The 23,784-nt window shown below is 47.7% G+C and overlaps 1 protein-coding gene and 2 long non-coding RNA genes across 3 annotated transcripts in view; 2 read left to right on the forward strand and 1 right to left on the reverse strand.

Moving 5' to 3' along the window:
- Nucleotides 1-32: 32 nt before the first annotated feature.
- Nucleotides 33-15,825, forward strand: LOC138844129 (uncharacterized). The gene is made up of 2 exons (XR_011379622.1): nucleotides 33-139; nucleotides 14,999-15,825. It is a non-coding gene; the product is annotated as an uncharacterized lncRNA (long non-coding RNA).
- A 2,262-nt stretch (nucleotides 15,826-18,087) lies between these two features.
- LOC138844128 (uncharacterized) lies at nucleotides 18,088-18,904 on the reverse strand. The gene is made up of 2 exons (XR_011379621.1): nucleotides 18,715-18,904; nucleotides 18,088-18,234 (listed from the first exon to the last, which is right to left on the reverse strand). It is a non-coding gene; the product is annotated as an uncharacterized lncRNA (long non-coding RNA).
- Nucleotides 18,905-18,939: 35 nt separating this feature from the next.
- EEFSEC (eukaryotic elongation factor, selenocysteine-tRNA specific) overlaps nucleotides 18,940-23,784 on the forward strand; it is a 242,339-nt gene continuing 237,494 nt past the window's right edge. Inside the window, exon 1 of the mRNA XM_002713149.5 lies at nucleotides 18,940-19,310. Coding sequence (XP_002713195.2) covers nucleotides 19,007-19,310 — 304 coding nt within the window. The 5' untranslated portion in view covers nucleotides 18,940-19,006. The remainder of the gene's footprint in view (nucleotides 19,311-23,784) is intronic.

Consider the following 23,784-nt stretch of genomic DNA (forward strand, 5'->3'; position numbering starts at 1 on the left):
TCCGTTCCCCATTGGTTTAAGGCCGCGTCCATCGCGATTGCCGGTGGAACCCCGCCCATTTACTTCCGGCTGTGTCACTGGGTTGAATTTCCCCCGAGCCGCCACTTCCTGCCCCGGCCGGTGGCGGGAAGGCAGAAAGGTAAGTCACGGTGCGAGTTTGGAGGTGGTGCTTCAAATCTGGATTTTAATCGTTCCATCTAATCTATTATCATACTTAAACGTCACGCCTTTCCGCGGAGCTCAGGTTATGGCCTCAGTTTGGACATGCAGGAACTGAGGCGAGCTTAAGCTTTGACTTTGGGTTGGTTACTCCGAAGTTTTCCAACTCCCAAGCGTTTGCACGTGCCTGCGAAGGTCCCGCTCAGCCAGCCATTCCCAACGCTGCTCCGCTCAGAATCCTCCGTGGAACTGGCTTCTCTGCTTCTCTCCTCCACCCTCCTCCTCTGCTTAAGTTGCCTGCGAATAGCGTTGCACAGCCCTGTAAGGTGGTATAATGCCTAACGCAGATAAAAAGGCTCATGAAAAAAGGTCCAGTGACCTGCGCTGGAACACACAGCGATGAGCAGAACGGGAAACCCCAGAGGAGACTGAGCCCGTGTAACCCTCAGCCCATCCCAGCACCTCAGAAAAGACCATCACTCTCCTGTCGGCTTCATAATGGATTCAGCACCACTGGGATGGAAGCTTCTGACGTTCTTCAGAGCCCCGAGGGACGGGGGCCAGGTCTTGGAAGGCTAAAGTTGTTAGTGGTAGTGTGTGATTAATCAGCCCTAAAGACACCCCCTCAGGACACCCAGAGATGCTCAGCGTATCATTGACAGGCCTGGTCGTAAGTGTTGCATAAAGAACTGTTCCTTTCAGGGTGTGGAAGGAAGGCTTTCCACCAACGAATATCAAAGTGAGGTGCTCTGTAGCAACAACCTGTGTGTGTTGTCCAGTGAGGAGGAAAGACCGGTTTTACATTTATTATTTTAAGCCCTCAAACTCTTCTCTCTTTTGGCACTGAGCAAAGAGAAGGATTTCCTGGCAGCCAAAAGAAGGGGAGGATGCAGAGGTTTTTAGGGCTCAGAGGAAGCTCCTGGACCACTTGGTCCAGTGGCTTTCAAAGTATACTCCCTGGAGTTATAGAATCGTTTTGTGGCCAGAATGGGTAGTGAAGGGGAAGGCTGAGAATTTAGGACACTACCTCCATTATACCCCAGCACCCACTCCTTGTTCCACCAGAGCTGCTTTGGTTTTTTATGCTATTGACCTGGTCAAAAGTCACTGATCCATCCTGGCATTTTCATATTACAGGTGAGGAAACCGAGGCCACAGGAGAGGAGAGGATTTGGCCAAGGTTACAAACTCAGCAAATGCCTGGCACAGGTCCAGTATGAACAGATGCCAGGCCTAGTTTTAGAGCCAGGCTTTTTTTTTTTTTTCTTTTTCTTTTTGACAGGCAGAGTGGACAGTGAGAGAGAAAGAGACAGAGAGAAAGGTCTTCCTTTGCCGTTGGTTCACCCTCCAATGGCCACCGCGGCTGGCGCACCGCGCTGATCGGATGGCAGGAGCCAGGTACTTCTCCTGGTCTCCCATGGGGTGCAGGGCCCAAGGACCTGGGCCATCCTCCACTGCACTCCCTGGCCACAGCAGAGAGCTGGCCTGGAAGAGGGGCAACCGGGACATAATCCGGCGCCCCGACAGGGACTAGAACCCAGTGTGCCGGCGCCACAAGGCAGAGGATTAGCCTAGTGAGCTACGGCGCCGGCCAAGCCAGGCTGTTTTTTTCACATCACCAGAAGATGATGTGATGGGCCAGTGTCCAAGATATACAAGGTGAAAATAGAACAGGTGAGTCCCACAGTGGAGGACGTGAGCTGTTTCTGCCTGCTCAGCATCCCTACCTCTTCTGGCCACCATCATTCTGATTTCCTTTACCCTGATCTTTTAGCATCCAAGTGGTTGAGTCTACTGACCCCAACCCCTAGCTTTGTTTCAGTGGTGAGCACGTGACCTTGGCCTGACCTGGCCTATCAATAGTTATCCTTCAAGACATGGTGATTAGTTCATCCGTACAGTGACGCTCCTGACAATTTACAGGAAAGAACTTGGGTTGTTGGTTTTCAGGTGGGTGATTGCCACTTCATGGGGACTATGCTTGAGAAGAAAAATTTAAAAATGTGTGGAGGCCAGCACACGGCTCACTATGCTAATCCTCCACCTGCAGCGCCAGCACCCTGGTTTCTAGTCCCAGTCGGGGCACAGGATTCTGTCCCGGTTGCTCCTCTTCCAGTCCAGCTCTCTGCTGTGGCCCAGGAAGGTAGTGGAGAATGGCCCAAGTCCTTGGACCCTGCACCCGCATGGGAGACTGGCTCCTGGTTTCAGATCGGTGCAGCGCACTGGCCATAGCGACCATCTCGGGGAGTGAACCAACAGAAGGAAGACCTTTCTGTCTGTCTCTCTCTAACTCCACCTATCAAAAAAAAAAAAAGTGTGGAAATTAAATAATACACTCAAACAATTGGTCAAAGAAGAAATCACAAGATAAATAAGAAAATACCTTGAGATGCATAAAACAAAAATACAACATGCCAAAACTTAACAGATGCAATCTAAGTTGTGTTAAAAAATATATATATAGGTGTGAACACCTACAATAATAAAAAGAGAACTCCAATTAATGTCCTCAGTGTACACCTTAAGGGACCAGGAAAAAAGAGCAAACTAAATCCGAAACTAACAAAAGAAAGGAAACAGTAGGAATTAGAATAGAGATTAGCATTATTCACAATAGCCAAGAGGTAGATGCAACACAAATGCCTATTGACAGATGAATGAATTTTTTTAAATATGGGGTGTCTGTATACATAAAACCCAGCCTTTATAAAGAAGGAGATTCTCACACATGGCAATATGGATGGACCTTGAGACCTTATGGTAAATGAAATGAACCAGTCACCAAAAACATAAACACTGCTTGATTTCACTTACTTGAGGTTCCTAGAGCAGTCAAATTCACAGAGATAAAAAGTGCAATGGGATCTTAGAAGAAAAAAAAAAAAAAAGAAACTGGAATGGGATTGCCAGAGACTGGGGGTGGGGAAAGAATGGGTAGTTTATGTTTAATGGGTGCAGCGTTTCCATTTGGGAAAGTAGAAAAGGTGTGGAGATGGATGGTGGTGATGGTTACACAACAACTTGAATGTCGTTAATGCTACTGGCACTGTACAATTCAGATAGTTAAGATGGTATTTTTTTTTTTTTGCTGTGTAATTTACCACAATTTTTAAAAGGTAGAATGCAGATAAACAGAATAGAGAAGAGAAAATGAACAAAGCCCAAAGTTGGTTTTTTGAATAAATGAACAAGCCTTTAGCTACATTAAGAAAAAAAAATAAGAGATTATTCAAATTGCTAAAGGGAGAAATGAAATATAGTTGACAGAATATTACTGTCAACTATACAGAAATATAAAGGAATATAACAGAATGTCATGAACAATTTTGAACAAATTGAATTACATGGCTCAAATGAACAAATTTATGAAGAACTATAAAACTACAAAACTGACTCAAGAAAAAGTAGAAAATCATACTTGCTACCAAGTAAGGAGATGGAATCAATAATCGGAAACCAGCAGATGGAAGATCTCTCTCTCTCTCTCTCTCTCTCTCTCTCTCTCTGTTTCTTTGTCCTTCTCTTTCTGTCACAATGCCTTTTAAATAAATAAATAAATAAATAAGGAAGTAAAACACTAAAGTACTCCTAACAAGGAAAGCCCAGGACCAGACAGCTTGACTGGTGAGTTCTACCAAAGCCCTAAAGAACTAACACCAATGCTTCTCAAACTCATTGAAATGGTAAAGTGGATGCAACACTTTCTAGTTCGGTCTGTGAGGTCAGCATTGCTCTGATAATTAAGTCAGAAAAAGACATGACAAGAAAATAAAAACCAGATCAATATCCCTTGTGAATACATTCATAAATATAAAAATCCTCAAAATGCTAGCAAACCAAATTCAGCAACATATTGAAAGGATAATACACCATGGCAAAGAGTTTTTCCTAGGAATGCAAGGGTAGATTAACAGATAACAATCCATCAATGTAATACACCAGATTGATAGAATAAAGACCTCCAGTTGATTATCAGATTTGATTCAGAAAAGTCGTTTGACAAAATCCAACACCCTTTTGTGATTAAAATTAAATAGGAATGTATTTAAAAGGTGTTTCTTTTGGTACAAATCCATGCATGGTTTCCTCATAGTATGCATTTTCCTTTAAAGTTTTTGAAGACCTCTTGAATGCATGGATTTAAAAAAAATTGCACCACAGTAAAATTTATTTCTATTTCCACAAACTTTTTAAAAAAATTTTATTTATCCCCCCTCCAAAGAAACCTTTTATTTAAGGAATACAGACTTCATGAATTTCATAAGTACAACATTAGGAATATAGTGATTCTTTCCACCATACCTGCCCTCCCACCCACTCTCACAGTTTAGTTTGTTAATGTGATATATCACATTGATTGATTTGCAAATGTTGAGCCATCCCTGCACACCAGAGATAAATCCCACTTGGTCTGGGTCAGTGATCTTTCTAATATGTTGTTGGATTCGGTTGGCTAATATCTTGTTGAGGATTTTTGCATCTGTGTTCATCAGGGAATAGGGAATTTTGTCTGTAGTTCTCTTTTACTGTTGTATCTTTTTCAGGTTTAGGAATTAAGGCAACAATCATATATTACATATGGTTATCTGATACCATCCATGTAGCCTGCTCTTCCAACCAAAAGGTTAAAAAATTTGGGCCAGCGCCATGGCTCACTTGGTTAATCCTCCTCCTGTGGCGCCAGCATCCCATATGGGCGCCGGGTTCTAGTCCTGGTTGTTCCTCTTCCAATCCAGCTCTCTGCTGTGGCCCGGGAGGGCAGGGAAGGATGGCCCAAGTGCTTGGGCTCCTTCACCCGCATGGGAGACCAGGAAGAAGCACCCGGCTCCTGGCTTCGGATCAGCTCAGCGCTGACCGTGGTGGCCATTTGGGGAGTGAACCAACAGAAGGAAGACCTTTCTCTCTGTCTCTCTCTCTCTCTCTCTCTCACACTGTCTGTAACTCTGTCAAATAAAAAAACCCAAAAGATTAAAAATTAAATCACACTTAATGATGACGCCAATAATTCATGCCCATTGCTGAGCACTTTACAGGTCCCACTCACTGAGATAAGCACTACATACATAGTTTATCTCACAGAGTCTACCACAAAATCTTCAAGACTATTCTCCCATTCTGAAGATGAGAAAACTGAGTCTCAGAGCAGTGCGTCTTCACAAGATAATCACAGGGATACAGCTCAAGCCTGGGGCAGCGGCTAAGCTCTAGTTCTTTCCATGACTCCTTGCAGCAAAGCGCAGCTACAAGTATAATAAAAGTCTCCCATTGCAATCGTATTGGAGTCTATGTCTCCCTGTAGATCCCTTAACATTTTTTTTAAAAGTCAGGTGCTCTGTAATTAGATGCATATATGTTTGTAATACTGACATCTTCCTGTTTAATTGATCCCTTAACATTACATAGTGCCCTTCTTTGTCTCTTTTTACAGCTTTTGTGTTAAAGTCTATTTTGCGTGATATTAGGATGGCTACATCAGCTGCTCTTTGGTTTCTATTATCATGGCATACCTTTTACCATTGTTTCAGTCTGTGTGCATCTTTGTTGGTGAGATATGTTTCTTGTACGCAGAAAATAGATGGGTTTTGTTTTTTAATCCATTCAGCCAGTCTGTGTCTTTTAACTGGAGAGTTGAGGTCATCTACATTCAAGGTGACTATTGATAAGTAATGACTTTGCCCTGCCATTTTTCCATAAATATTTTTACTTTTTACTTTGGATTTCCTTTGTACTTTTATTGGGAGATTTTCTTCCTTTACCATCTTTTATAGTGATGGCCGTATTTCTGTGTTTCATGTGTAGCACATCATTAAACATCTTCTGCAGGGCTGGATGGATGGTGACAAATTATTTCAATTCTGTTTGTTGTTATTTCACCTTCATTCATAAATGAGAGCTTTTCTGGGTACAGTATTCTGGGTTGACAGTTTTTTTCTCTTAATGCTTAAAATATATCTTGCCATTCTCTCCTAGCCTGTAGGGTTTTTGATGAGAAGTCAGGTGTGAGTCTAATTGGAGATCCTCTGTCATTTCTCTTTGCACATTTTAGAATCTTTTCTTTATGTTTTACTGTGGAGAGTTTGAAAATGTGTCATGGAAGATCTTTTCTGGTCATGTCTATTAGGAGTTCTATGTGCTTCCTATACTTTGATGTCCCTTTCTTTCTCCAAATTAGGGGAGTTTTCTGTTACTACTTCACTAAAAACGCCTTCTAATCCTTTCTCTTTCCATGCCCTCAGGAACTCCCAGAATCCATATGTTGGATCATTTGATAGTATCCTGTAGATTCCCAACAGTGTTTTTTCGTTTTCTAATTTCCTCTTCTTGTTTTTTGTCTGACTACGTAATTTCCTCCAATTTGTATTCTAAGTCAGATATTCTTTCTTCTGCTTCACTGATTGTATTGTTAAGGCTTTCCACTGCATTTTTTACTTGTTCTATTGAATTCTTCATTCCAAAATTTCATTTTGCTTTCTCTTTAAGATCTCAATTTTGGGGATGAAATTTTCTTTCATGTCATGTATAGATTTTATTCATGCATTTGCTTCTGATTACTTCTATGTAATCTTATGATCAATTTTTTGAATTCTATTTCTGGCATTTCTTCAAACTCTTCATCTTCACAATCTACTATTAAAGTGTTGTATTCTTTTGGGAGCATCATATTGTGTTCCTTATTCTTGTTTCTTGAATTGGTGTGTTTATTATTCAGCATTTGTGGAAATACTCATTTTGTTTCTTCTTCTTCTTCTTTTTTTTTTTTTTTTTTTTTTGACAGGCAGAGTGGACAGTGAGAGAGAGAGACAGAGGGAAAGGTCTTCCTTTGCCGTTGGTTCACCCTCCAATGGCCGCCGCGGCCGGCGCACCGTGCTGATCCGATGGCAGGAGTCAGGTGCTTCTCCTGGTCTCCCATGGAGTGCAGGGCCCAAGTACTTGGGCCATCCTCCACTGCACTCCCTGGCCACAGCAGAGAGCTGACCTGGAAGAGGGGCAACCGGGAGAGAATCTGGCACCCTGGCCGGGACTAGAATCTGGTGTGCCGGCGCCACAAGGCGGAGGATTAGCCTAGTGAGCTGCGGTGCCAGCTGCTGTGGTGGCTTTTATCTTTGGACTATGTCTGTGTCTTCCACAAAATTTTAAAGTTACCTTCATATTTTAAAACCCTACAGCTTAGTGTGCTACTCAATTCTAAACTACTGAAATGTTCCCCTAAGATCCAGAATAAACAAGTATGCCCACTTTTTCCACTTCTGTTCAACATAGTATTGGAAATTCTACACAGAGCAGTTAGGAAAGAAAAAAAAAAATAAAAGTCTGGCAAATTGGAAAGGAAGAAATAAAAGTACCTCCACTCTGATATGATGTAATCCTACATGTATATATAGAAAACTCCAAATAATCACACACAGAGACATCTAATAAATTCAGCAAAATTGAGCATACAAAACCACACAAAAATCAGTTGTATTTCTATATACTGGAAATAATAATAATATCAAAAAGAATAAAATAGGAATAAATTTAAGGGGATTCAATGCTTCTACACCAAAGGAAATACAAACAAAACACTGTTCAAGAAAATTAAAGACTTAAATACTGTAAATATAAAGACATTCTAGATTCATGGATTAAAAGACTTAATATTGTTTTGTTGTTGTTTCGTTTTGTTTTGTTTTGTTTTGTTTTGACAGGCAGAGTGGACAGAGAGAGAGACAGAGTTAAAGGTCTTCCTTTTCCGTTGGTTCACCCCTCAATGGCCACTGCGGCCGGCGCACCATGCTGATCTGAAGCCAGGAGGCAGATGTTTTTGCTGGTTTCCCATGGGGGTGTAGGGCCCAAGGACCTGGGCCATCCTCCACTGCACTCCCGGGCCAGAGCAGAGAGCTGGCCAGGAAGAGGAGCGACTGGGACAGAATCCGGCACCCCAACCGGGACTAGAACCCGGTGTGCCTGCGCAGCAGGTGGAGGATTAGCCTATTGAGCCGCAGCACCAGCCCAAAAGACTTAATATTGTTAAGATGATAATACTATCTACAGAAACCAAAAGACTGAATAATTCCTGTCAATATCTAAGTGTCATAAGACTTGGAAGAAACAGAAAAGCCCATCCTAAAATGCATATGAAATTGTAAACCCCAAATAGCCAAAAAAAAAAAAAAAATTCTTGAAAAACAAGAATGAAATTGGAAGACTCACAATTCCTGACTTCAAAACTTAGTGCATACCTACAATCCAAATGTTTGATGTTTGCATAAAGACAGGCATAGGCCAGCAGGATAGGAGAGAGAGTCCACAAACATGCCTTCACATATGCAGTCATGCTTATTTCTGACAGGGTGCTAAACCCATTCACTGAGGGAAGAGGCAGCCTGGCCAACAAATGCTGCTGGGAGAATTGGGTATCTGTCTACAAAAGAATAAAGCTGAACCCTTACATTATGTCAAATACAGTGTTAACTCACAATGGATGTTAAAACCTTTCCAATCTGCCTCTGTAGTGCCACTGCCAACATGCAGATTTTCATGAAGACCCTTATGGGAAAGGCCCTTGTTCTCAGGGTTGAATCCTCGACTATAATAGAAAATTCAAAGGCCAAGATCCAAGATCAGGAAGGAATTCCTCTTGATCAGCCAAAGCTGATCTTTGCTGGCGAGCAACTGACTACAACATTCAAAAGAAGTCTGCTCGTTGTGTTGAGTCTTTGTGCTGGTACTGAAAGGAAGACAACTTATATGACACCACGAAGAATGAGCATAAGAGTAAGAAATGCAGGGCTGGCATTTTGGCATAGCAGGTAAAGCCGCTGCGTGTGATGCCATCATCTAATGGCCTGGGAAAGCAGCAGAGAATGGGCCAAGTACTTGAGCCCCTGCATGCACGTGGAAAACCCAGAAGGAGCTCCTGGCTCCTGGCTTCAGCCTGGCCCAACCCTGACCACTGCAACCATCTAGGGAGTAAATCAGCAGATGGAAGATCATTGTCTTTCCCTCACTGTCTCTGTAAAACTGACTTTGAAATAAATAAATCTTTAAGAAAAAAATAGGAAGAAAGGCAAGCTGGCTGTCATGACATAAAAGGTAGATGAGAAAGGCAAAATTAGTTGCCTTCGTCATCAAAGCCCTTCACATGAATGTAGTGCTGGAGTTTTTTGTTTCTTTGTTTTGTACAGGCAGAGTTAGACAGTGAGACAGAGAGAGACAGAGAGAAAGGTCTCTTTCCGTTGCTTCATCCCCCAAATGGCTGCCATGGCCAGCGCTCTGCGCCAATCTGAAGCCAGGAGCCAGGTGCTTCCTCCTGGTCTCCCATGTGGATACAGGGCCCAAGCACTTGGGCCATCCTCCACTGCCTTCCCAGGCCACAGCAGAGAGCTGGCCTGGAAGAGGGGCAACCGGGACAGAATCCGGTGCCCCGACTGGGACTAGAACCCAGGGTGCCGGCACCGCAGGAGGAGGATTAGCCTAGTGAGCCACAGCGCCGGCCAAAGCCCTTCAGATGAATGTAGTGCTGGAGTTTTTATGGCACCCACTTTGACAAACGTTACTGAATTCAATGTGTTCTTATTGCTCCAACAAGCCAGAAGACAAGTGGTTGTGTATGAGGTAATAAAAGACATGAACTGACCAAAAAATGGATTTATTAAAATCCCTCTACTGGGGGGCTGGCACTGTGGCACAGTGGGTTAAAGCCCTGGCCTGAAGTGCTGGCATCCCATATGGGCGCTGGTTCTAGTCCTGGCTGCTCCTCTTCCAATCCAGCTCTCTGCTCTGGCCTGGGAAAGCAGTAGAAGATGGCCCAAGTCCTTGCGCTCCTGCTTCTGCATGGGAGACCCAGAAGAAGCTCCTGGCTCCTGGCTTCAGATGGGCACAGCTCTGGCTGTTGCGGCTATTTGGGGAGTGAACCAACGGATGGAAGACCTTTTTCTCTGTCTCTACCTCTCTCTGCAACTCTGTCTTTCAAATAAATGAAATAAATCTTAAAAAAAAAAAAAAAAAAAAAAGCCGGCACCGTGGCTCACTAGGCTAATCCTCCGCCTTGCGGTGCCGGCACACTGGGTTCTAGTCCCGGTCAGGGTGCCGGATTCTGTCCCGGTTGCCCCTCTTCCAGGCCAGCTCTCTGCTGTGGCCAGGGAGTGCAGTGGAGGATGGCCCAAGTGCTTGGGCCCTGCACCCCATGGGAGACCAGGATAAGCACCTGGCTCCTGCCATCGGATCAGTGTGGTGCGCCGGCCGTGGCGGCCATTGGAGGGTGAACCAATGGCAAAGGAAGACCTTTCTCTCTGTCTTTCTCTCTCTCTCACTGTCCACTCTGCCTGTCCAAAAAAATAAATCCCTCTATTGAAGAGCTTAACCTGTAAAACTCTCAGAAGAAACCACGGGGGCAAATGTTCTTGACCTTGTGTTTGCAATGTTTTTTTTTTTTTTTTTTTTTTTAATATGGCACCAAAGGAACAAGCAAAATGAAAAATTAAGGGAGTTGTATACTTGACCAAAATGAAAAACTTTTGTGCATCAAAGGACACTGTTGTAGGTGAGTGTTTGGTACAACAGTTAAGATGTTGCTTCAGATGCCTCCAACCAACGCAAACGTGTCTGGGTTCGAGTCCCAGCTCAAGCTTCCTGCTAACGTCTACTCCAAGAGCAGCAGGTGGTGGTTTGAGAAATCAGGTGCCTGCCATCCATGTGGAGACCCAGATCGCGTTTGGCTCAGGCCCAGCTATTGCAGTGGCTGTGGTGGCCTCTGGGGAGTGATCCAGGGCATGGGAGACATTTCTCTTTGTGCAACATTTCACACTACCAACCACCCGCCATTCTGGAAACTCTCACCCAGCTTCGGGTGTCATTTTAGAATACTTTTGTCTTCAAGCCGCACAAAACCAGACCCAGTGGTTTTTGCAAATAAAAAAGGGGGAATCATGCGTCATGCAACATGAAGAACAAGTCATTTGCAGGGTCTGAATCTTTCGTCCTGGTTCCCCACCCTTAGTGCAAGGCTTTGGTTCTCATGCTGCAAAGGTGGCTGCTAAACATCCAGCCATCACTTCCACATGCCAGGTAGGAAAAACAAGGAAGAAGAAGAGCCACCAGTGAGATGAGGAGGACTCTGGCCAGCAGAAAGTGTCCCCTTTAAATAGCCTTCTAGGAAACCCGATCGCTCTCCAAAGCAGGGTCCCGTAGGCCTCTCCAATTGCAAAGGAGGCTGGAAATGTGACGGTGCTTTTACCTGAGCACGCCTCTTCCCAAAGCTCAATTGAGGTTCTGGCAGAAGGGAAGAAGGAAGAGTGAATAGCGAGTAGAATATGGCATCGGGGCCTTGGAGTGCAAAGATGTGGGCTTATTTTCAGTTAATATTGGCCTGCTCTCTGTGTGCTTGGCCTTCGTGGCTGTTTTTCTCATGCCTTTTGAATAGAAACGGTACCCCTGACCATTCACAGGAACTGCTTTGGAGCCCAGATGTAGCAAGTCAGGCTGGAAGCAGGTCAGGGTAAGAGGATAAAGACTGCCTCCAGCTGCCAAGTCCTGTGCTGTCTAATGGGTTTTCTGTTCCAGCAGCTCATCCCCCCATGGAATGACCTGGTAACATCTGCTGACTTCCAGTGTCTTCCTCGGAAAGCAGCCAGAGCCTGGGCTGCCCTGAGTGGGTTCCATCTGCAAAACACGGTAGTGGGGCCAGAGGTCAGGGTAGCTTGAAGGTCTGATCAGAAGACAGGTGATTAGGTGGCTTCTAGTTCTGTAGTTCACTGGCAAACTGTGACCCTTGGGCCCCAGGATATGGGGCAATCCTTGTAAAGACCCTCCATACATCTCTGATGACTTGGGATAGCATTAAAAAGCACTCATTTAGTCAACAAATAGGAAAATAGAGTCAACACTCTACTATGTGTTTATATTATATGATTATACTGTGTATTTTTTAAAAGATTTATTTATGGAGCCAGCATTGTGGCATGGCAGGTAAAACTGCCACCTGCAGTGCTGGCATCCCATATGGGTGCTGGTTTGAGTCCCAGTTACTCCACTTTCCATCCAGAGCTCTGCTATGGCCTGGGAAAGCAGTGGAAGATGGCTCAAGTCTTGGGGCCCCTGTACCCATGTGGGAGACCTAGAAGAAGCACATGGCTCCTGGCTTTGGATCAGCCCAGCTCTGGCTATTGTGGCCATCTGGGAAGTGAACCAGTGGATGGAAGACCTCTCTCTATCTCTACCTCTGCTTCTGTAACTCTACCTTTTAAATAAATAAATATTTTAAAATGATTTCTTTATTTATTTGAAAGGCAGAGTTACACAGAGAGAGGAGAGGCAGAGAAAGAGAGAGAGAGAGAGAGAGAGAGAAAAGAGAGGTTTTCCATCCACTGGTTCACTCCCCAAATGACCGCAATGGCTGGATCTATGCCGATCCGAAACCAGGAGCCAGGAGCTTCTTCCGGGTCTCCCACAATAATGCAGGTGCCCAAGGACCCGGGCTGTCTTCCGCTGCTTTCCCAGGCCTTAGCAGAGAATTGGATTGGAAGTGGAGTAGCCAGTACTCAAACCAGCACCCATATAGGATGCTGGCACTGCAGGTGGCAACTTTACCTGCTATGCCACAGCGCCTGCCCCACCTGTGTCTTTTTCTTTTCTTTTTAAGATTGTTTTTTATTTATTTGCAAGGTAGATTTATACACAGTGAGAGGGAGAGACAGAGAGAAAGGTTTCTGTTGGTTCACTCCCCAAACGGCCGCAATCGGCCAGAGCTGCGTGGATCTGAAGCCAGGAGCCAGAAGCTTCTTCCGGGTCTCCCACGTGGGAGCAGTGGCCCAAGGACTCGGGACATCTTTACTGCTTTCCCAGGCCATAGCAGAGAGCTGGATCAGAAGTGGAGCAGCTGGGACTCAAACCGGCACCCATGTGGGATGCCGGCACTTCAGGCCAGGGTGTAAACCTGCTGTGCCACAGCACTGCCCCAAAGTATGGTAGCTTTAAAAGGAGAGACCACATGGAAGAGAACGCTCCCTCTCTCTGCTTCCTGGATCACCATGTGCTCTTCTCTCTACACATGTTCTGCCGTCTTCCACCATCACCGGACTCAGATCCGTGGGGCACACCCAACTGTGCCCTGTGAACCTTCAAAACCATGGGTTGAAATAAGCCTTCTTTTGTTGAGTTGCTTTGAATTATTCTAGTTGTAGTAATAAAAATCCAACTAATACACCTGTCATGTCCAGGTTCCCCTCCTGGGGTCCCATCACAGCCCAAACCTGCACTCCCCAGGTCTTGGTCCAGCAGCAAAGAGCTGCTTTTTATTTCAGGATTTGCTCCTAATGGGGTCAACTTGGATCACATGATCACCACCAAACTCATGGCTGTGGCCAGTGGGATGAGCTATGCTGACTGCTTAGACTAGAAATCTCAAGCCCACCTTTGGAGCTGGGGTGTGGTTGGCCCTGCAGTGACCTGGGGGAAAGAAGATGAAGAGCCTCCAAGGAGGGCCGAGGTGCTCTTACAGAAGAGGGACTAGGTGGTGACCACTGCAGACCATAGTGATTTTATAAATATCGTGGAAAAAATGGTGGTGCCACATAGCTGGGATGAGTCCTTGCTACCTTGACCTCTTCTAAATGTGTATTGGCCCATCTGTTTAGTGTGAGAATGCCAGGTAGCTAAGTCGGCGGCCTGGGTGGCAGCGTCCTCTGGCTTAGCACAGGACCTGTTGCAAAGCGCATGTTAACATAATCACTAGCAAGGCAGGTACCCTCAAGAAAACGGAAATTTCCATTTCACTCCTGAAAGAATCTTTAAAGCCAAAACTCAAATCAAAGAGCAAAGTATAATAACTTCCTCTGGGCAAATTTATAATTAATCCTGGATTAATTGGCCTTAATGAAGTTGAATTAATTACTGGCTGTTTGAAAAGAAGTTTGAACTACCTTAGTACAAAATGGCATTAAAGAAACAGAAAGGAACCAGCATCACATTAACATTAAGAACAAATCCCAAATAATCACAGTTCTGCAGGCTGTGTCCCATCAATTATTTTCCCAGGGACTGTGCCCAACCAGTGGAACTGCACGGAACCCAGGGAGTCTGCCAGAGCGGGGGATGTCTTCCTGGGCTACGGGTTTTAGGGGTGAGTCCATTCAAGAAGCAGCAATGGGGCAGTAGCATGTGTCAGGCCCCAGGCAATCGAAGATGTGGAAGGTGAGAGCCCTGCTCTCAAGTCACCCTCAACAGACTAGATGAGGGAGAGCACCAGAGCACTGGCCTGGTCTCACGCTAACCACACTCGCTGCGAGAGGTGCTAGGACAGAGACGAGGGACATAGCAGGAGGCATGAAACATCCTACACCTGGCTAAGGGCAGCTCTGCCTTTCCCACTGTACGGGCACTGTCCTTGTGTTTCTGTCTCAGTGCAGAGGCACACAACTTCCCAGGGAACAGAGACTCAAGCTGGGGATCTTTTTTTTTTTTTAATTTTTGACAGGCAGAGTGGACAGTGAGAGAGAGACAGAGAGAGAAAGGTCTTCCTTTGCCGTTGGTTCACCCTCCAATGGCCGCCGCTGCAGCCGGCGCACCGCGCTGATCCGATGGCAGGAGCCAGGATCCAGGTGCTTTTCCTGGTCTCCCATGGGGTGCAGGGCCCAAGCACCTGGGCCATCCTCCACTGCACTCCCTGGCCATAGCAGAGAGCTGGCCTGGAAGAGGGGCAACCGGGACAGAATCCGGTGCCCCAACCGGGTCTAGAACCCGGTGTGCCGGCGCCGCAAGGTGGAGGATTAGCCTATTGAGCCACGGCGCCGGCTTAGGGGATCTTGTATGAGTGCCGAGTCCCTAAGTTTGGAACTGATAGCAGCCATTTTCTCCCTAGGAGGAAAGAGCCTGCCTGGGAAGGGATGAAACTCAGAGGAAAGAGGAACAGAGAGAGGAGCAAAGTTGGCACCTTCAAGCCATTCTCTGAGCATGGATGAAGCAAGCTCTCTGGACTTTTCAGTTTATTTATCTAACTTAACAAAGACTGATACAGTGGTCATGATGCATTAGGTATTGCTCTAAGTGCTATAGAAACACCAAATCGGTTATGGAAATGCCAACTCAGAATTCTGTAAATTCGGAACTATTTTATTCTCCCACTTCATGGATGAAGAAACGGAGGCTCAAAACAGTTTGGAGCTTGCCCGAGGCCTCACAGCTCTCAGCTGGTGGAGGCAGGGTTTGAACACCAACAGCTGGCCACCAGCGTCTTTGCCGCCACCACACCACGCTCAGTGCATTCCCTTTTTGCTCCCCTCAGTTTCATGGAGAGTTTCTGTCATTTGCCCTCAAAAGCTGTGACTGTGCAAGACATGACATGGAGGCAGCCCATCCAGGCCCAGGAGGGCAGAGGAAGCTTCCAGAAAGAGTGCCAGGCAAAGGAGCCAGCTGTAGGAAAGTGCGTTAGAGTGGCGTGGACTCGCAGGTTCCAGATCCCCAAGAGTAGGAAGAGCAAGAGAGAGGAGAGAGGTGGGCTGGGGAGACAGTCTGTTCCAGACCACAGAGATAAATGTCTTACCTCTCTTCCCAGTGGGGACTGCAAACCAAAGACTCCTGGTTCCATTGTTGTCTTTAGGGCTTTGTTTATGATTAGAAAAATGTGATTTAAAATTCAAATATTATCAATGTGTTTCAAGTAAAATCTCTGCCTCTCCTAAAACCAAACAATTCCTCCTCCCTGGAGACATCATTTTTGCACACCACCCACAGATGCTGTGCTAGACTCTTGGGATACAGAAGTAGCCCGAGTTCAAACAGTTGAGGGGAAGCAAAAAATGAATAATAACATAATAAGGGAATTATTTTATTTATGCAGGGGCCAGCATTTTGGTGCTGTGGGTTAAGCTGTTTGCAACACTGCCATCCCATGTCAGAGTACCAGTATGAGTTCCAGGTGCTCCACTTCTTTTTCTTCTTCTTTTTTTAAATTTATTTATTTATTTGAAAGGCAGATTTACAGAGAGGCAGAGGCAGAGAGAGAGAGAGAGGCCTTCCATCCACTGGTTCACCCCTCAAATGGCTGCAACGACTGGAGCTGAGCCAATATAAAGCCAGGAGCCAGTAGCTTCCTCTGGGTCTCTCACATGGGTGCAGGGGCCCAAGGACTTAGGCCATCCTCCACTGCTTTCCCAGGCCATAGCAGAGAGCTGGATTGGAACTGCAGCACCTGGGACCGGAACTGGTACCCATATGGGATGCTGGCACTATAGGCTGCAGCTTTACCTGCTACGCAACAGCGCCGACCACGTGCTCCACTTCTAATCCAGCTTCCTGATAACGTGTTAGGAAGGCAGCAGAGGATGGCCTATGTACTTGGGGCCCTGCCAGCCACATGGAAGACTCTGACAGAATTTCTGGCTCCTGGCTTTGGCCTGGCCCAGACCCAAAGGATGTGGCGATTTGAGGAGTGAACCAGCAGATGACAGACCTTTCTCTGTGTTTCCCCCTCTTTCTCTGTTTCTCTGCTTGTGAAATACATAAATCTAAAAATTTACTTGAGAGGTAGACAGACCTTCCACCCATCTTTTTGATGGCACATCTTCCATGCTCACAGCTCACTCCCACTCAAAACCTGCACCTCCCTGCAATCCTGTTAGCATCTCTAGGTTGCAAATCGCGTCTCTTGCAGCCCAACATTGTTCCAAGTTTCAATCATACTTTTGAAGTCAACACAACATTATGAAGTCTGTGAGGCCAATACCACAACATTAAAGTTACAAAACAGAACACTTCTTCTCATTTCATTGCCATTTGTCAGCATTCTGTGTAGAGCAGAGGCAAGAAAGAGGGATTATTTGAAGCCAGTCCCTGTTCAGAACATTTTGTTCATTGAAATATTTTTCACAGGCACTCAAGAGCCTCTGAACTATTACTACCTATTTATTAAGACTCTCCTTTAAAAATGTTGCTTTTACCATTGTGTTTTTAAAAACGGAAGACAAACTTTTCATGTTCCCTATTTGCAGGATGGGAAAATGAAGACGAACTCTGGTCTCTTAGTAAGAGGGCATGAATCCCACCATAAGGCCCCCACTCTCATGGCCTCACCTCACCCTAATTACCTCCCAGAGGCCCCATCTCCCACTCCCATCACACTGGGAGTTAGGGCTTCATCACATGACTTTGGTGAAGGGGAGGGGACCTGGGGAGGACCATTTTCTGATGCAGTCAGGAGTGCAGAAGGCATCAGGTAGCACTTTCTGGGAGGGCAGTGGTACGCCTGTGCGTGGCACAGCTCAGCACAGAGCACAGATCGGCTTCCCCGTAGGCTCCAGTGAATTTTGTGCTTGGCCACGGCAGTCTTAAAATTATGAGTTAAATTAGTTGCTGGTGTGTAAAAGTCAGATTTCATGCAGAAATCCTCTCTTCTCTTGAGAAATGGAAAGACTGGGCCCTGGGCGGGGCGAGGCGGGGCGGGTGCTGGGTTCCTGGGGTAGCAGCACTGCTGCCTGGTATCCATTGGCTGAGGCTGAGCCAAGGCTTTCCTTCTTTTTTTTTTTTTCCTCCGAAAGAAAACTTTTACTTAAAGAACACAAACTGCATGCATTTTATAAGTGCAACTTTAGGCATATAGTGATTCTTCCCACCATACTCGCCCTCCCACCCCTCCTCCCTCCTCCCTCCTCCTCCCTCCTCCTCCCACCCCTCCTCCCTCCTCCTCCCTCCTCCTCCCTCCTCCTCCCTCTCCCATTCCCAGTCCCATTCTCCACTAAGATCCATTTTCAATTAACTTTACACAAAAAAGACCAACTCTATACTGAGTAAAGAGTTCAACAATTTGCACACACACACAAAAAACAAAACTGGTTCTCAATAGTCGAGACAAGGCTGTTCAAAGTCACTGCATTTTAATTTCCTCCTCCACCTCCTCCCCTCCCCTCCCCTCCTCTTCTTCCTCTTCTTCCTCCTTCTCCTCCTCTTCTTCTCCTTCTTCTCATCCTCCTCGTCCTCCTCCTCTTCCTCCTCCTCCTCCTCTTCTTCTTTTTTCTCCAAGGCCTTCCTCCTTACACAGGACCAGTGCTCTTCAGTTCCAGGGTCTCACCACTCCCGGTTAATGTCTCTCCTTTGAGGTACCTGCTGGGTCACAGCAGATACTCAGGTCTGTGGCCCCTGGTTGACTGTGGTGAGCGATGTTTTTGTGGTTCTAAACTCTGGGCTCTCATGCACATGCACATCCATTACCCGTCTCACCAGGACTGGGGGTTTTGTGGTTCCTCCTAGGGCCAGGCTACAGACCCCGGGTGAGCATTCCTGACTCAGTGATAGCATCACTTTCTCCCATCTTCTAAGACTTCCCCAGATTTACCCATGGCTCCTTCTCGACATTGCAGCCTCAGCACACAGCAACTCTGGGAGCTCTTTCCTCCAACGCATTATTCGGAAGCTATTCCTCTTTGCGTCGCTGCTTTTACTTTCCATAGAGGCTTTCTCACTCTTTGTAATGATCTGGTCCAATCACTAGTTCACCTGTGTGTTGTCCGTCAGGGGACACTGCATCCCAGTGCCAGGAATAGACAGTGCCCGGTATCCAGTAGGCACTTCATAAGAACTTACTGAAATGAATAAATGAGTAGATGTAAAGATCCCCAGGGCTTCAGGTGGGCACAACCAGGCGAGCGAGCAGCCCTGAAGTCGGTGGCTTAGGTCAAGCCCCGTCCTTGGGGCACCCACTTGGCGCACGGAGCGGGACCGAACCCTCGGGCTCCAGGCGGGCGGAAGCTTCGGGGCCGGAACGGGCGCGCCCAGCGCGCGGGTTGCGGGGGGGCAGCTTAACGGGCCGGACCGCAGCGGCCCCCGAGCGAGGTGAGGGGCGGGCCGGGCGAGTGTCCGAGCCGGCGGCGGCGGTATGGCAGGGCAGCGGGTGAACGTGAACGTGGGCGTGCTGGGCCACATCGACAGCGGCAAGACGGCGCTGGCCAGGGCGCTGAGCACCACGGCCTCCACAGCAGCCTTCGACAAGCAGCCGCAGAGCCGCGAGCGCGGCATCACGCTCGACTTGGGCTTCTCGTGCTTCTCGGTGCCGCTGCCGCCGCGCCTGCGTCCGGCACTGCCGGCGCCCGGGCCCGGGTCCGAGCCCGGCGAGCCGCTGCTTCAGGTCACGCTGGTCGACTGCCCCGGGCACGCCTCCCTCATCCGGACCATCATTGGCGGTGAGCGCGGGCCGGGGCGAGAGTCGGGCTCGGGGACGCTGGGCGGACCGGACGGGCTCGGGGTCCGAAGGGAGAGCGCCCCACTTCCCTCGCGGGGTCCCTGCGGCCTCAGAGGCGTGCGTGACGCCCCCAACGCGCTGCAGCACGTGATGGGAGGCCTCGGGACTCGAACTCGGGGCCAGCTGAGGCGGACGCTTTCCCGTCCCACACACCTGAGCGGCAAGGTGCTTCCCGTTTTCCCGCCATAACATGTGCCCTCAATACACGGGCAAGCTAGGAAAAGGGTATATGCAACAAATTCCTCCCCTCCCCCCACAAAGGACTACTTGCCTTACCCTGTGGCCCCCCGGTTCCCACTCTGTCAGCCACTGTTCCCAGTGTCGTTTCAGAAAAATCCCGCAGAAATGCAAGCATATCTTTGTATATGCAAATGCCCCGTGCTGATGCGCGGTTTCACTCAACACTGGCTCTGTATTTGTCCCTTTAAAGCTCGATTCTGTTTCAGGCTCACATAGACCAACGTTTTCCTAACTGGTCTCTTAACGATGGACCTTTATGTTGTTTGCAGTGTTTCCTAACCACGCTGGAATGAATATTCTAGAACATGCGTCTTGGAAATGTGTGTTAATAAATCCTTAGGGTAAGCGCCTAGACCTGAGCTGGCGCTGTGAATTTTCAGTCATGACAGGTACTTCCAAAATGCCCTCCCATGATGTTGTCTCACTTAAGTTTTAGAAAAGATTTAATTATTTATTTGGAAGTCAGAGTTACATGGAGAGGGAGAGGGAGAGAGACCCTGCATCCACTGGTTCGCTCCCCAATTTTCTGCAATGGCCACCTTCATCCAGGTCTTCCAGGTGGGTGGCAGGAGCCCAAGTACTTGGGCCATCCTCTATTGCTTTCCCAGGCCATCAACAGGGAGCTGGATTGGAAGTGGAGCAGCCGAGACACAAACCAGTGCCCATGTGGGATGCCAGCGTTGAAGGCATCAGCTTTACCCACTATGCCACAATGCTGGCCCTTTCATTAATTTTTAATTTTACAGATAGTGCATGAATGTATGTCACTTGTGAACAAATAGAACTTAATGAGTGAGGAGAAAGTCCTCACACTTAACCCCTGTTCTCAGTTCTGGGCCCCTCCCGTCTCTCCAGATGAAACCACTACTGCACGTTGAATATCATTTTTCCAAAATGCTTGAGGACAGAAGTGCTGCAGATTTTTTTTTAGCGATTTGGAATATTTGCATATGCCTAATGGGATATCTTGGGGATAGGTCCCAAGTCTAAACATGAAATTTGTTTGTATTTCGTACACAAGTCATACAGATAGCCTGAAGGTAATTTTATAGTGTTTTTAGTGCGCTTGTGTTCTGGCTGCAACCTGTCACAATGAGCCAGGTGTGGGATTTTGCACTTGGGGTGTCGTGCTAGTGCTCAAAACGTTTCTTCCTTTGGAGCAGTTTGGATTCTGTGTTTTCAGGTTAGAGATGCTCACCCTGTGCCAACCTTGTGGCTACTTTTCCAAACCCAGGTAACTCCTAAAGCTGTGGACAGGGCTTTGAAACTTGCTTTTCTTTTAGAGAGTGATGATACAATAACACTACGAGTACGTCTCTGGCAGTGTGTGCAGCTGCCAGGCAGCCCCGCAGCCACAAGGGGAGACAGCGGCACCCTGCAGTGTGCTTGCAGCTGAGCTCTGACGATCGGCGGGGAGGTGGGTTGAAGGCTTTTTCGACTTAGGATATGTTCAGGTTACGATGGGCTTATCAGGGTGGTACACTCAGTTTTAAGCTGAGGAGCATTTGTAGTGTAGGTGAATGGTGGAGGACGTGCGTTTGGAGTTAGACAGAAGAGCTGGGCATGGAGCCTGGCTTTCTCTCTCACTAGCAGTGTGACCTTTGAACCTAGTTCTGAACTTTGCACATGTTGACAAATAATGGTAACTGCATAGCTACTCATTGGCTTGGTTTTTCTTGCATATTTGCTGCTTTCCAGCATACCCTGCTAGGAATGTGGTGGTTACCGTTTATCAGTTGGTGAAGTCAGAACTCAGGGAGGCAGCGAGGTCGTGGCCCAGTCCAGGATGGCCTAACTCCACAGCGAGGGTCCTCCCCATGCTTTCAACGTCACCGATCCTCTTCCTACTCCCTTCCAGTATATACATCTGCAGAGAAACTTCATATGACCCAAAAAATTTCAGCACTAGCCTGATCCTCTGCAACCAAATCCTCATGTCCCAAAGAATTTGGCAAATCCTTGGTGTAGATGATAAAATCCCAGCAGAACAGGGGTTTTTCTACTCTTGTACGTGCACCGTTGTTCTTTCCTTTCACCTCCTGGGCGGTAAAATGTGGCCTGAGCACATTGGAGTGGTGATCTTCAGGCAGCTACCATTCTCCCTGAACAGATTAGAGTCTCCCTTTTCAGGGAAATGAGAAGAGTAGACTTTTTTTTTTCTTTTGACGAGAAGGCTGCTGCCATATAAATGCATGCTCTGACACAGGCCCATTGCCAGACTTGGATCCGTGCGCCATCCCTCTGTGGTGGGAGTGTTTGTTTTTCAGGTGGGGAAACTCAAGCTTAGTCCGCAAAGTGCTGTGGGCTGGTTTTGGAACCTGATTCTGCTGCCCCTAACCCAGGCATATAGCTTTCCCATATTCTCATGACCCATGCATCCTTGTGACCTCATGGAAAGGCAGAGTTACAGAGGGGCACGGAGACGGAGACAGAGAGAGACAGAGACAGAGACAGAGAGAGAGAGAGAGAATCTATCTGCTGGTTCACTCCCCAAGTGGCTGCAATGGCCAGAACTGTGCTGATCTGAAGCCAGGAGCCAGGAGCTTCTTCTGGGTCTCCCATGTGGGTGCAGGGGCCCAAGGACTGGGGCCGCCTTCCACTGCTTTCCCAGGCCACAGCAGAGAGCTGGGTCGGAAGTGGAGCAGCTGAGATTCAAACTGGCACACATATGGAATGCTGGCACTGCAGATGGCAGCTTTACTACCGTCTGTGCTATAGCACCGGCCCCTTTTGTCTTCTTGAAATGACTCCTGCAGCCAAATCCTGGACCCCTTCAATTCTGGACCCTACCCACCAGCCTTCCTCCTCCTTCTGATTCGCTCTCCGCACAGGAGGCAGTGCACTGCTTTTGCAGCTGTTCATCAGGTCACGCCAGGCTTCAGGGCCTTCCAGCGGCTTTCCATTGGAGTAGAACCCAGCCTCCTCATCACATCCCTCAGGACCCTCAGTCTCAGACCCGCCCATGACTCCTGGCCGTCGGTCACACTGGCCTCGTTCTCCTCCTCGAGTGGGCCGCGCTGCTGCTCCCTCAGCATCACTGCACCTGCTGTCGCCGCTGTGTGGTGTGTCTGACTGCTTAGTATCTAGGTCGCTGCATAGATGTTACCTCCTCTGCTGACTCACCTCTCTGAAGTTTTGTTTCCAACCTCACCCCCTCATATCATAATTTCTCATGTCTAATATCCATGGTTTCTCATGTCTAATATCCATGGTCACCCTTTCCCTCGGACTGTCTTGATGTGTTTGCCAGCAGTCTTTGCTCTGCTAGACTGCGAGCGCAGTGCAAGCAGAGCAGGAGCCTTGTCTGCCAGATCCCCCGGTGTGCTCTCAGTGCTCGGGCCAGAGCAGTATGATAGGCTGAAACCTGTGTCCCCATTACTGTCTGCTGGTGATATGCGGGCTTGTCCTGCGAGGCCCTCGCACTGTAGGATGGTTGGGTGATGGCGCTCTTCGACAGGAAACACCGGGACAAGTTTCGGTGAACATGTCTGTTTATTAACAAGCAAACACACCTTTTAAAGGGGAGGCAGAGGGGGCGTAGCTAATTCAGGGCAACAGTAATTCTATAGGGTAAAGCCAATACTGGCGCCACTATGCTTCTCCAATCAGCTTGGAGGTCACGTAGCCTAGTAGCTTTCTAGGTGGTCCTGATGGGTCTGGGCCACAGCCGGGAGCTGTTTATGTGATTGGCAACTACAAGACCCTTCAACAGGGAGCAGCTGCCAGCAGTCAGGCCATCCCGGGAGGCATGGTGTGCCACGCCCTGCTAACCTGCTGCGTGGGCTAGGCAGGCAGTCTCCCAGCCAGTCTCCCAGCCAGGCACAGGTTCACCCACAGTTATAGTGAGCACAGAACCTTCTTTGTGGGTTAGTAAGTAGAAGGCGATTAACATATGGCCTGGCCTGCTGGAGGTACGTCATGTATGCTGGTTCTCTTCCCTTTTTCCCAGGGGCCTACAGCAGAACCCGGGAAAGGACACTGGACTGTGTGTAAGATGACCTCCTGGCATCCTTTGCACACAGTGTACAAACAGGAATGACTCACTTTGCTGTGGGGTGGAGTATAGGGTACAAAGGGAAGAAGAGCTTTCCTAGGAGAGGGAGCTACCAGGGAGAGCTGTGATACAGAGACGCACCACTGTGTCTGCGCCAGAGCTAACCGCCAACATTGAGGCA

Source organism: Oryctolagus cuniculus, chromosome 10 (assembly GCF_964237555.1).
Source record: "Oryctolagus cuniculus chromosome 10, mOryCun1.1, whole genome shotgun sequence".
Lineage (NCBI taxonomy): Eukaryota > Metazoa > Chordata > Mammalia > Lagomorpha > Leporidae > Oryctolagus > Oryctolagus cuniculus.